The 12,718-nt window shown below is 47.6% G+C and overlaps 1 protein-coding gene across 14 annotated transcripts in view; it reads right to left on the bottom strand.

The window, feature by feature from the left end:
• The window catches only part of LOC127001913 (putative neural-cadherin 2), a 164,488-nt gene that overhangs the window by 24,189 nt on the left and 127,581 nt on the right, over positions 1 to 12,718 (bottom strand). For all 14 annotated transcript variants that reach the window (XM_050867152.1, XM_050867148.1, XM_050867150.1 and 11 more), the window contains 14 exons: positions 12,455 to 12,574; positions 11,396 to 11,511; positions 9,527 to 9,691; positions 5,107 to 5,244; positions 4,614 to 4,791; positions 4,138 to 4,371; positions 3,775 to 3,938; positions 3,407 to 3,562; positions 2,417 to 2,593; positions 2,050 to 2,238; positions 1,613 to 1,826; positions 1,300 to 1,508; positions 455 to 615; positions 114 to 276 (listed from right to left, as the gene is read on the bottom strand). In XM_050867152.1, coding sequence (XP_050723109.1) covers positions 114 to 276; positions 455 to 615; positions 1,300 to 1,508; positions 1,613 to 1,826; positions 2,050 to 2,238; positions 2,417 to 2,593; positions 3,407 to 3,562; positions 3,775 to 3,938; positions 4,138 to 4,371; positions 4,614 to 4,791; positions 5,107 to 5,244; positions 9,527 to 9,691; positions 11,396 to 11,511; positions 12,455 to 12,574 — 2,384 coding nt within the window. The remainder of the gene's footprint in view (positions 1 to 113; positions 277 to 454; positions 616 to 1,299; positions 1,509 to 1,612; positions 1,827 to 2,049; positions 2,239 to 2,416; positions 2,594 to 3,406; positions 3,563 to 3,774; positions 3,939 to 4,137; positions 4,372 to 4,613; positions 4,792 to 5,106; positions 5,245 to 9,526; positions 9,692 to 11,395; positions 11,512 to 12,454; positions 12,575 to 12,718) is intronic.

The following is a 12,718-nucleotide window of genomic DNA, read 5'->3' on the forward strand; positions in this document are numbered from 1 at the left end:
TTCTTGGGAAATCTTTCAGCAGTATTATAAAGTCTACTGACCCTTTAATACACAGTTCAGTTTTCTTTTGCTGTAACTTATCACTGGCAATAATTGTCACCCTTGTTTCTCACCGCATTCCCTTGCCTCACGAGGGTATTGCTCTGGGCATCCACAGTGAGAGGTGTCAAGTAGTGGACGTTGTTGGGTTGCAGAGACGTCACTTGGACACTCACGTTGGCTGCCACATCCCACTGTCCTTGGCTTTTGTCAGTTACAGAAAACTCAAGTTCATATCTGCAAGCAATGAGATATTATAATGCATTTGTTGTTGTCCAATATCGCTACAAGAAAAATTAATATGTATATTTAGTTTAGTAAATTTGCAGTAGAGAATTACTCATAAAAGCAATAGATTAACATGGTAAATAATTATCCTATATAGAGTATCTTGTTGAGGGTATGCATCTCCTACTGGCCGTCAGGTGTGGAGGGCGCCATGGCCAGGTGGCCACTGGAGGTGTCGAGAAAAAAGCCTGCCTGAGGGTTCCTCCAAGAGTAGTTCTTGGCTGCGACGTCCCAGTCGTCTGGGTCCTGCACGTACACCCGTCCCAGGGGCACCGCCGCGCCCTGGTGCTGAGAGCGAGACAAAGGCAAAAGGGGTCATAAAATTTGCGAGTTAATGTGTTTATTTTAGGGGCAGGTGGTGATGGCAGGACATTTTAAGGCAAAAACCTAAAATGTTTAGTGATAGTGAATGTAGAGAATGATGTATAAGGAGACTTCTCTGCATACAAATACAATGACGTATAGTGTGTAATGAGAACGGTTCAATCTGTTATTCTGCCATCATGGAAGGAGGGTTTGTGACCTGGACCATTCGGAAGAGATTAGGCAACTTGTATTGTGTGGATGATGACTTTTGTAACAGTCCATTTTTCGCCTTAGTTTAAAGTTACCCTGGGGTAAATCTAGTCCAGTAAATTTCACACAAGGGGAATTACACCCCTCTCTTCATGCCAAACCACAGCTTGAAAAAATAGTCACCTGAACCAAACATAACGTATCGCTGGTAAAAGTAACCTTTCACAGCTAAGGGCAATACCGTAAACCCTCACTTTTATGACCTCATTATAATTTCGGCTTTGATAAACTTTGTTTTCACGGTGTGTGTGTGGGGATTTACTGAACAAGTTCAGTAATTGTGAGTTAATGTTCGGGGGTGTGTACACGCATGTCGGTCAGTGTAACAGTGTCCAATGTATAATTATGTGAGGGGAACTGCTCAATTAACAAATAATATCTGTAAGGGCTGCTGACCTGCAGCGTGTGTACGGTGACGGTCTTGTTGGCGGGCGCCATAGGGTTGTCGTTGAGGTCGGCCACGTGGAGGGTGAGGGTGACGGTGGCGGTGAGGGGCGGCCAGCCGGCGTCGCCCACCACCAGCGGTACCAGCAGGGCGGTACGCTCCTCTCGATCCAGTGCCGCCCGCGTCCATACCACGCCCACGCCGCGCCCTTCATCCCCTCCTGCACCACACACGGAGACACGTCAGCCACGGAGGAGGAGGAGGAGGAGGAGGAGGAGGAAGTCGGTACAGAGTGTTTCGGTACAGTGTGTTGGGACAACTCACTCTTATCTAGCGTGACCCTGACGCTGTCGATGACGTGGGGCGGCGCGCGGGGGTCCAGGGCGATGGTGAAGGGCGGCCCGTGGCCCTGCCGCCAATCGTCGGGGTCGCCCAGCTTGACCTGTGCGACCTGCTGCGCCTCGCTGTTCTCAGTCACCTGCACCTCACGGGGCTTTGCCAGGAACGGCGGGTTGTCGTTCACGTCCGCCACGTTGATCTGCCAAGAGGTGATCTTACTTGTTTGCTTCCTAGAAGTGCTTTGCTTTTTTACTATCTGCTTCAGCTTCCTTCCCAGGATGAGACAAAGCAGAACAAAATAATGCAGACACATTCATTCTCTCCCCTGCACTTACAAGAAAACTGGAAAAAAAAGCAGGGGGGGTTCATTATCTCGAGCTCCGTCTAAGCTCCGTGAAGGCTGTCACAACACACACACTCACGGCGAGGGTGGCGGTGGCGGTCCTGGGCGGCGTGCCATCGTCCACCGCCCACACCAACACACTGTGGGTGTCCGCGGCCTCCCGGTCCAGACCCCCCACCAGATGCACTGCCCCGCTCTCGTCTACGGCAAACTGGTGTCCAGGGTCGCTGGACGGAGCCACACGGTACTGCACGCGACTCTTTCCACCCTGAGAGGGCAGGGATAAGTCGGCAAGCTGGTTTAAATACATATGAGCAAGTAGATTTATATTATTGGTGCCTTCTGGGCATTCTATTGATTGGACTTTTCATATTACATGTTCACACCTATTTGAACACGAAAGTACTAATTTTAATTTGTTTTAAGCAGTACCTCAGTACACTCACGTTGTCAGGGTCGAGAGCAGTAAAGGTCGCGAGGAAGGCGCCCCGTGGAGTGTCCTCGGGCAGGGAGAGGTTCGTGAGGTCCTTGCTAAATACAGGGTCGTTGTCGTTCTCATCCACTAAGCTCAGCCATATTGAAGTCTCTGCTAAGTGTTTTTCCTGCTCCCAGCCGTTTTCACCCTGTGGACGGGACACAGTTAATGTAGACTGATCCAAATTTTGTTGGTATTATTATGACGCTGCATTGTATTTGTTCTGGGAAGTTCTATTACTTGGCTCCTCTCCTCACTCTTCCTACGCTTCTCTTGGGCAGGGGTCTTTATAACCTCCTTGAGAAAACGGGTGTGTATACATAAGGGGTAAAGCGCTTAGCGTGTCAGGAGACACACACCAGCCATCATCGGCAGACCGGCTCTGTCAGCATCTCCCTATGTAGCCGGTCTGTCAGCAAATACCCCCGTGGAAAATTCTCTCAATAACATAAACTGCTCCCTCTTCATGGGCCGTCCCCCGACTAAAGCCCATGGTCCCTCCACAGAGGGGCAGAATCTTCGAAGAAGAGTCAGCCAGTGAGAAGCAATTTGGGAGAACTCACCTAGTTAGGAAGACAAAGGTATTGATAAGAAATGGCAAAGGCATTTCCATCTTTTCAGTTGTGACTGCTGCTGCACTGATGCAGGTATAAGGAAGACTACCGGTTGGCCCCCAGATTTCAATCATCCACCACCAACACTTACTGGCTAGTGTTGTGTCCTGAATGTGCACCCCACAGAACTCACTGGAGGCAGACATGAAGAAAGATTGTACAACCCAAATATGTTACACTTGATATCATGAGCGAAACTTCGTTGCGCTTGGTGTCAACCAAGTGCAACCACTACCTGCATTACATTTGGTGTCAGAAATAAAACCACCTACGTTACATTGGTGTCAGGAATGAGAACCTCTTCGCTGTACTCGGGTTAACACACACACATACACACACACACTCACCATGTCCGTCACCTGCACCCTCAAGGTAAAGCCCTGCCGGTGCTCGGGATCCTCATAGTCCAGCGGCTCCACCGACCTCAGATTCCCACCGGGCAGCGCCCCCGCCACGCCCTCCACGCGGAACATCTGCCAGCCCCGCCCGCTGCCCGGCACCACCTGCGCCGCCGCCAGCATAGGAAGTAGATAACCCTTAGAATTACACTGAAGAAACAACGGCTGTTGGCCAAACCTCATCTGTACTTTGGGGGGATTATCCCGAGACATCTATTCGTAAAAAAAGGGAAGCCTGACTCAGAAATAACAAAAGAAAGCAGTAGACTTTCCTTGCATGCAATGGCTTGTTACAACTGTCAGGGGGTGGCGCTGACCCTGTAGGCGAAGTGGTTGGTTGTATCAGGGTCCACGATGGTGAGGGTGGCCAGTACACGGTCGGTGTCTAGGCTCTCAGGCACGTTCACTATCCATTCAGACCTCGAGAACCTCGGAGATACGTCGTTCACGTCGTTCACATCCACTATCACTGTGCCTGTGCCTGGGAGGGGGATACAGTTTATGTGACGGAAAAGAATCAGTGAGAGGAGGATGAATAGAGCTGTGAGAATGAAAGGAGAGCCTTGTGAGGGACAGAGAGAAAAAGAGCTGTGAAAGGAAATAATTATTCATCCTCGAGACCTCTACATCCCATCTTAGAAGTCACTTTAGGGATTTGCATGCACCACTTTGGGACTCGCCCTTGAGGCCGCCGCCGTCCGTCGCCACCACCTGGATGACGTAACGCTGAGTCTTCTCCCGGTCGAGGCAGCAGAGCGCCGTGCTGATGACGCCGAGCTCGCTGTCGATGGCGAAGATCGGGCGGCCGCTCGCCTCGTCGATGGCGTTCTTCTCCAGCGAGAACGTGACCTTGGCGTTGTCTCCCTCCTGAGGGTCGTCGTAGTCCGTGGCCTCGACGCGCGTCACCAACGATCCTAAGATGAGGGAAAAATTTATGCCGCTTCTCTGTTACCTTCAAGATAGATAACTTTACTGAAGACCGTGTGACGATTCACGTGATGTAGCTTTATATCATGTTACTGTTACATGTGTTGATCTGAAAAGCAGACACTTAACTGAGCAAAAGTATGTTATGGGGCCGCGAGGCCTGGGCCCTCATTATTTGGTTCTGAAGTGTTAGGTGTAAGAGTACTGAAAAAAACCTGCCATGGGTTACCAAGCGGAATGTCTTCGGAGACGGTGGCGGTGGTGGTGCGGGAGGGGAAGAAGGGCGCGTTGTCGTTGGTGTCCTTGAGGTTAACACGGACGTCGGTGTGCGACTCAAGCTGGCCGTCCGTGGCCGTCACCCTCAAGCGCCACTGAGGTCGGCCGTGAGGAGGGTCGCGGTCCAGAGGCTGAGGAGGAGAGAGGCTGTAGGCGTGGAAAGAGAGGCTTTGAATAATGAGAGAGGGCTGTAGACGTGAAGAGAATGCCTTTGGGCATGAATAGGGACTATGCGCGCGCGAGAAGAGAGAGGTAAGTAGGGTAAGTGTTGTGGGCGTGGAGAAGGGGAAAAGGGAAAAAGAGCGGAGCTTTGAGCTTGGAGAAGAGTTGTGCATAGGAAGAAAGGGTTGTAGACGAGAGGAGAGTGTTGTAATCAGAGAGAGAGAGAGAGAGAGAGAGAGAGTAGAGGCGTCCCATACCTCACTCCAAGCCTGCGGCCTACTCACCCTCAGGAGCAGGAGCGTGCCCGAGGCGGCGTCCACGGAGAAGCAAGGCCGCGACCCGTTGCTGAAGATGCCGTCCCCGGAGAGGGTGTAGGAAAGGTCCCCGAACCGACCCGCGTCCCCGTCTACGGCCGTCACCTGCTGCGGGAGGGAGGGAGGGTCAGGTAAGAAGGTGGGAGAGGTAGAGAGTGAGTTTGTGTTTGGGGGGGGGGGGGGGGATTACGTAAGTATCCCGTGTGTGTGTGTGTGTGTGTGTGTGTGTGTGTGTGTGTGTGTGTGTGTCAGAATTCAAGTAGGCTGGAGTAGGTCGGAAGACACCTACCGAACGGGCGCAAGCCACTCCCGGTGAGGTATATATGGGAGGTGAGAAGGGAGCTGAAGCCCTCCAAAGACCCTTCCCATGTCCTCACTAACCGTTTCCCTATTGTCTCACCAACACCGGAGAGTAGTTCATGAGGCTGTCTAAAGAAAGTTACTCTCTTTATCAACACCCCACGACATTCAGATCACATATACCCATTTTTCCAAAATTCCAAATTCAAAATGGCTCAATTACGCACTGCCTCGGAGTCCCCGCCTGGGGGGGGGACCACAAATTCCCCCGGGGAGGACTCCCCTTCTGGCTGCCGACCCGAGAGGTGTCTTGATAACTCCTCGAACCTCTTTCTTCTCAATTTCTGCAACATTCGCGGTCTTCGCTCTAATTTTCATTCTGTGGAACATCATCTCCTCCTCTAAACCTCACCTTCTCTTCCTTACCGAAACACAGGTTTCTGAGGCTACTGACAGCAATCTCTACTCTGTTCCCTCCTACTATCTCTATCCTAAATTTCAATCCAAAGCTGGATGTTGCGCCTACGTGCGCAACGACATCACTTGCTCTCGTGCCCACGACCTTGACTCTTCTGAATTTTCCACCATCTGGTTAAGACTTCACTGTCATTCTATTACTAAATACATCTGTGCTGTTTATCTCTCACCTAACTCTACCAACTATGTAAAATTCTTTGACTATTTGAATTCTAAAGTGGAGCACATCTTGACCCACTCTCCCTTCGCTGAAATCTCCATCCTAGGAGATTTCAATGTTCACCACCAGCTTTGGCTTTCATCCTCTTTCACTGACCATCCTGGTGAACAAGCCTACAACTTTGCTATCCTCAACGACCTAGAGCAGTTGGTCCAGCACCCTACACGTATTCCTGACCGTCTTGGAGATCGGCCCAACATTCTAGACCTCTTCCTTACCTCAAACCCTTCTGCTTATTCTGTCAAACTGTTCTCTCCGTTGGGCTCCTCCTATCACAATCTTATTTCTGCATCCTGTCCTATCGCTCCTGTACATCCTCTGGACCCACCGAAGAGGCGATGCTTCTGGCATTTTGCTTCAGCTCGGTGGGACGACCTGAGGATGTACTTTTCCGATTTCGTGGAATGATTATTGCTTCCAGGATAGAGCCCCTCTGTGTGTGCTCAGCGCATCACAGAGGTGATTGTCTCTGGAATGGAGGCATACATTCCTCGTTCTTTCTCTACTCCTCACGCTAAAAAGCCTTGGTTTAATCACGCTTGTTCTCGTGCTGTCAATGATAGAGAGGTAGCTCACAAAAGATACCAGAGCCTTCAAACTAATGCTAATTATGAACTTTACATTTCTGCCCGAAATCGTGCCAAATCTATTCTCCGACTAACCAAAACTTCTTTCATTAATATAAAATGTCAAAACCTTGCTTTCTAACTCTTCCTGTGACTTCTGGCATCTAGCCAAAAACATCTCCTCCAACTTCACTTCTTCATCTTTCCCTCCACTCTCAGTCCTGACGGCAACACTGCCGTCTCATCTATCTCTAAGGCTGAACTCTTCTCAAACTTTTTATAAAACTCCACTCTGGACGATTCTGGGCATATTCCTCCTACTCATCCCCCCTCTGACTCCTTTATGCCTGTTATAAAGATTCTTCAAAATGATGTTTTCTATGCCCTCTCTGGCCTCAATCCTCAGAAGGCTTATGGACCTGATGGAGTGCCTCCTATTGTCCTGTGCCTCCGTGCTGTCACCCTGCCTGGTCAAACTCTTTCGCCTCTGCCTGTCAACATCTACCTTTCCTTCTTGCTGGAAGTATGCCTTCACACAGCCTGTACCTAAGAAGGGTGACCGCTCAATCCTCAAACTACCGTCCTATTGCTTTACTTTCTTGTCTATCTAAAGCTTTTGAATCAATCCAACCGTAAGATTCAAAAGCACCTTTCCACTTCTGACCTTCTATCTGATCGCCAGTATGGGTTCCGCAAGGGGCGTTCTACTGGTGATCTCCTAGCCTTCTTAACTGACTCTTGGTCATCCTCTCTTAGCCGTTTCGGTGAAACTTTGCTATTGCGCTGGACATATCAAAAGCTTTTGATAGGGTCTGGCACAAATCTTTGCTTTCTAAACTACCCTCCTACGGTTTCTATCCTTCTCTGTACCTTTATCTCCAGTTTCCTTTCTGACCGTTCTATTTCTGCCGTGGTAGACGGTCACTGTTCTTCCCTAAATCTATTAACAGTGGTGTCCCACAGGGTTCTGTCCTATCTCCCACTCTTTTCTGTTGTTCATTGATGATCTTCTTCCAAAACGAACTGTCCTATCCATTCCTACGCCGATGATTCCACTCTGCATTATTCAACTTCTTTTAATAGAAGACCCACCCTTCAGGAACTTAACGACTCAAGGCTGGAGGCTGCAGAACAGCCTCAGACCTTACTATTATTTCCAATTGGGGCAAGAAGAACCTGGTGTCCTTCAACGCCTCAAAACACAGTTTCTCCACCTATCCACTCGACACAATCTTCCAAACAACTATCCCCTATTCTTTGACAACACCCAGCTATCACCTTCCTCAACACTAAACATCCTCGGTCTATCCTTAACTCAAAATCTCAACTGGAAACTTCATATCTCATCTCTTACTAAATCAGCTTCCTCGAGGCTGGGCGTTCTGTACCGTCTCCGCCAGTTCTTCTCCCTGCACAGTTGCTGTCCATATACAGGGCCTTGTCCGCCCTCGTATGGAGTATGCATCTCATGTGGGGGCTCCACCACACAGCTCTTCTGGACAGAGTGGAGGCAAAGGCTCTTCGTCTCATCAGCTCTCCTCCTCATACTGATAGTCTTCACCTCTTAAATTCCGCCGCAATGTTGCCTCTTTCTATCTTCTATCGATATTTCCATGACTGCTCTTCTGAACTTGCTAACTGCATGCCTCCCCTCCCGCAGCCCCGCTGCACTCGACTTTCTACTCATGCTCATCCCTATACTGTCCAAACCCCTTATGCAAGAGTTAACCAGCATCTTCACTCTTTCATCCCTCACGCTGGTAAACTCTGGAACAATCTTCCTTCATCTGTATTTACTCCTGCCTACGACTTGAACTCTTTCAAGAGGAGGGTATCAGGACACCTCTCCTCCCGAAACTGACTTATCTTTCGGCCACCTCTTTGGATTCTTTTTAGGAGCAGCGAGTAGCGGGCTTTTTTTTTTTATTAATGTTTACTTTTTTGGGCCCTTGAGCTGTCTCCTTTGCTGTAAAAAAAAAAAAAAAAAAAAAAGCCCTTCGAGACGAGATTATAATGCCATGTCGAAATCGGCACAATGCGGCGAATTTCCAATATCCTCGCCTTAGGAAGACAGTCTTTCCGAGAGTTTAAGGTACGCGTCCAATACCGGCAGCTGACGTTGTGGAAGGTGAGGGCGAGAGAGCCTCTTTCTTCCCTCTCCCTTCTCATCCTCTTATTTATACCCTCATCTTACTGTTTCTCGTCTTCTTCCTGCGCCTTTTCTTCCCATTTCTGACGACTACTACTATAATAAATTCTCTCTCTCTCTCTCTCTCTCTCATTAAACGAGAAATAATGGCACAAAACATAAGTGTAAACAAAGAAATTCAGAGCACCAAATTTCTGTCTATCAACGTTGTATACTGAAATTAACACACACACACACACACACACTAATCAGAGTACGGTATCACGCGAGATTTCTTACTATATTCTTGTTCTGGCAAAGTTCGTATCGTCGACTTCTCACCTGAAAAAAAACACAATCTCCTAATAGCAATACCTAGAACTTTTGATGTCGTTGCAATGCTCCTTCCAACACAAACATTGTGCATGACCCTGGGCTTATGTCTGTTGCCCCAATGATAACGTTCCCAAGGCCACTCTTCAACAAGCACCTTCAGTATATTCTCAGGCAAGAGTTACTTATTTTTTGCAATGACGTTGCTAGAGCTCCCCTCATACACATAATATCAGTGTAACCTTGGGCATGTGTCTGTTGTCCTTATTCATAACGTTTCTAAGTCTGCCTCCCTTCGTTATAACCTTGGGCAGGTGTCTGTTGTCCTAAGTAACAGACGCTTCCAAGGCTGCGTCCACCACGTACCTTCAGGATAACCTTGGGCAGGTGTCTGTTGTCCTCCTCGGTGATCTGGGTCTCGTGCAGGGCCCTGAGGAACACCGGCGCGTGGTCGTTCTGGTCGTCCACCTTCACCACCACCCGCGCCTGGCCCCGCGCCTCTCCCGCCGCCGCCTCCACCACCAAATCGTGCTGAGGGAGAAAGAAAAAGGAGTTGTAAAGGTGGAGGAGAAAGAAGACGGGATGAAGAAGAAAAGAAGCAGAATAAGGCTTTCACTGCACTTGAAAATCACTCACTCACTCACTCACTCACTCACTCACTCACTCACTCACTCTCTCTGTAATACTTCCACTCTACAATAGTTTAGTCAGACCCTACTTGGAATATGCACCACAGTTTTGGTCTCCCCACCATGCAAAGGACATTGCTAAATTAGAAGGTGTTCAGCGTCGGGCAACAAAAATGATCCCTTCCTTGCGCAACAAATCTTACGAAGAAAGGCTTTCCATCCTTAACATGTTCTCTCTTGAGAAACGTCGCCTCCGAGGAAAACTGATCGAATGTTTTAAAATACTTAATGGTTTCACGAATGTAGACAGATCAAAATTGTTTATGATCGATGACACTTTGCGTACGAGGAACAATGGCGTAAAACTCAAATGTAAACAAGTAAATTCAGACTGCACCAAATTTTTCTTCACCAACGTTGTAGTGCGAGAATGGAATAAGCTCCCACCGTCAGTGGTCCAGTGTAACACGATTGACTCCTTCAAAAAGACGCTCGACCGTCACTTCCTTGAACTTAATATTAACTAGAGTAGAAATGCAACGTTTTGAGCCATCCGATCAATGTAGAATCACTTAGGTTTAAGGACAGACTACCTAATTTGGACCATAGGGTCTGTGTGGTCTGATTTTCTATGTAAATATATGTAAATCTCTCTCTCTCTCTCTCTCTCTCTCTCTCTCACACACACACACACGAGATACTTTCTTTGAGCATGATCACTCAAACACACTCAGAATCCCTGCTCTCATTTTTTGAAAGTATAAAACATTGTCTCCGGAAAAATATGAATTGAAAAGAGTATTTGGAATTGCTGATGACGTAGGATGTTCAAAGCTGACCCGTTTAAAGAAAGAAATAGACGAAATCTTTGAAAAAATAGAGAGCAGAATGTGTTTCCAGAGAGCAGGGACGGCGGGTGCAGGAAGGGTGACCGATCGATGTGAGTTTATGAGATGTGTTCTGCTGACTGAATGACTGAGTTTCCGTTACGAATGTTGCATGTTCTGACCCCACTTACCTCCGCCTTTTACGATAATGGCTGATGGGTCATGGTGAGACATATGTAAGCCTAAATTTAGTGGTGAGCAAGGTATATGAAGACACATATGAAGAAATAAAAGCGTTGTGTTCAAGAGGGATGAATGTAGTCCTTCCGTTAATCACACATAAGGTCTAGATAGAAAATACACATGAAAAAGGCTTGATTAGAGGTCAGAAGGTAAACTAGTGTATACATTAAGGCAACACCTTCGCTCCGAGAGACCATAATGGCTTTCAAGGAAACTAGTCTTTTCTGCAATAGTAGTAGTATTACAGATGTACGGAGTTGTGAAGTCGAAGTATTACCTTTGCAGCGGGACATCTTGCGGTATGTAATTTATCTTCATTTATTCTAATATTACTAATTCCTTCAAATTTTGTTCCTGTACTTTGATATAATCTTTGTTGAATTTTCTCTTACATAATAAAGGTCATCCTCGCAGGGTTGCTGTAGTTCAGTGCAGAATGTTACTTTTTTTGAGGAAATTTACGGCATCTGAGTTAATAATGGAAGCATGTATGAAGAATATTAATATTTTCGCCCTTGTGTTGGTGTGAGACTTACTTGTTGCTGGCGCTCGTAGTCGAGGGGCCGCAGGAGAGACAGGGTGCCCGAAGACGCGTCCAGGTGGAAGAAGCCGTCCTCGTTGCCTTGGCTAATCTTGTACTGCACCGTCTCGCCTGAGGGAAGGAAGACATCAGACCCCTTCAGTGCCGACACGCAGAAATATGGACACTTTTCACATTGTGTGTGTGTGTGTGTGTGTGTGTGTGTGTGTGAACATACAGCTTGGCAGGGGACCTTTACCTGTCCTCACTCACCATTTTACTTGTGGGAGCAGTGCTTTGTGGCTTTACATAAGAACAGAAGAACGTAAGGAGTCTGCAAGAGACCAGTTGGCCTATACAAGGCAGCTCCTGTAATCATAACCACCTTACCTCACTATCAATGAATTTATCCAACCTCTTTTTGAATGCATTTTTGGTATTGGCACCCACAACATGACTGCCAAGTCTGTTCCATTCATCCACCATTCTATTGGTAAACCAATTCTTGCCTATGTCTTTGTTGAATCTGAATTTATCTAACTTAAAATCATTGCTACGTGTCCTACCTGGTTCTTTTACAATCAAAACTCTATTGACATCCCCTTTATTAAAGCACTTCATCCATTTATAAACTTCGATCAGGTCTCCTCGCAACCTTCGCTTTTCTAGAGAGTGTAGATTTAAATGCTGCAGTCTGTCTTCATAAGGCAAGTTTCTCACCCCTTGAATAATTTTTGTCATCCTTCTCTGTACAGATTCTAACATCTTGATATCCATTCTATAGTAGTGTGACCAGAACTGAACCGCATAATCGAGATGACGTCAAACTAGTGCTAAGTAAAGTTTGAGGATGACCTCAGCGCTCCTATTACTTACGCTCCTTAAGATGAAACCCAGTACTCTGTTCGCTCGATTTTTAGCCTGAATGTATTGGCTTTTTCTCTGCTGTTTCTCTTTTGCTCTAGAATTTTCTTCTACACTACAAAAAATGACATGGGGCTTGTGGCTTCCATATAAATTAAGGAAAGAGGTCTTAATTAATCTCTTTACACCCACACTGGCGGAGCACACGTACCTTCCAGCCGCACCCTGGCGGACAGCCGCAGCAGGTGGTCTTGGCGGGTGTTCTCAGGCACCGTCACATCGTACTCCGGCTGCTCGAACTCCACCGGGTCGCTGCCCACCAGCTTGGTCACTGTGGGCACAAGGAAAAAAATGTTGATGGAGGAAAATGCTGAAGAAATTATTAAATGGAAAATAAATGGATAATGGAGGAGACTGGAAAGGTTATGAAACAGGAGGAGGAAAGGCTGATGAACTCAGCGGCTGGAAAGGTCAT

Source organism: Eriocheir sinensis, chromosome 22 (assembly GCF_024679095.1).
Source record: "Eriocheir sinensis breed Jianghai 21 chromosome 22, ASM2467909v1, whole genome shotgun sequence".
NCBI classification, from domain to species: domain Eukaryota; kingdom Metazoa; phylum Arthropoda; class Malacostraca; order Decapoda; family Varunidae; genus Eriocheir; species Eriocheir sinensis.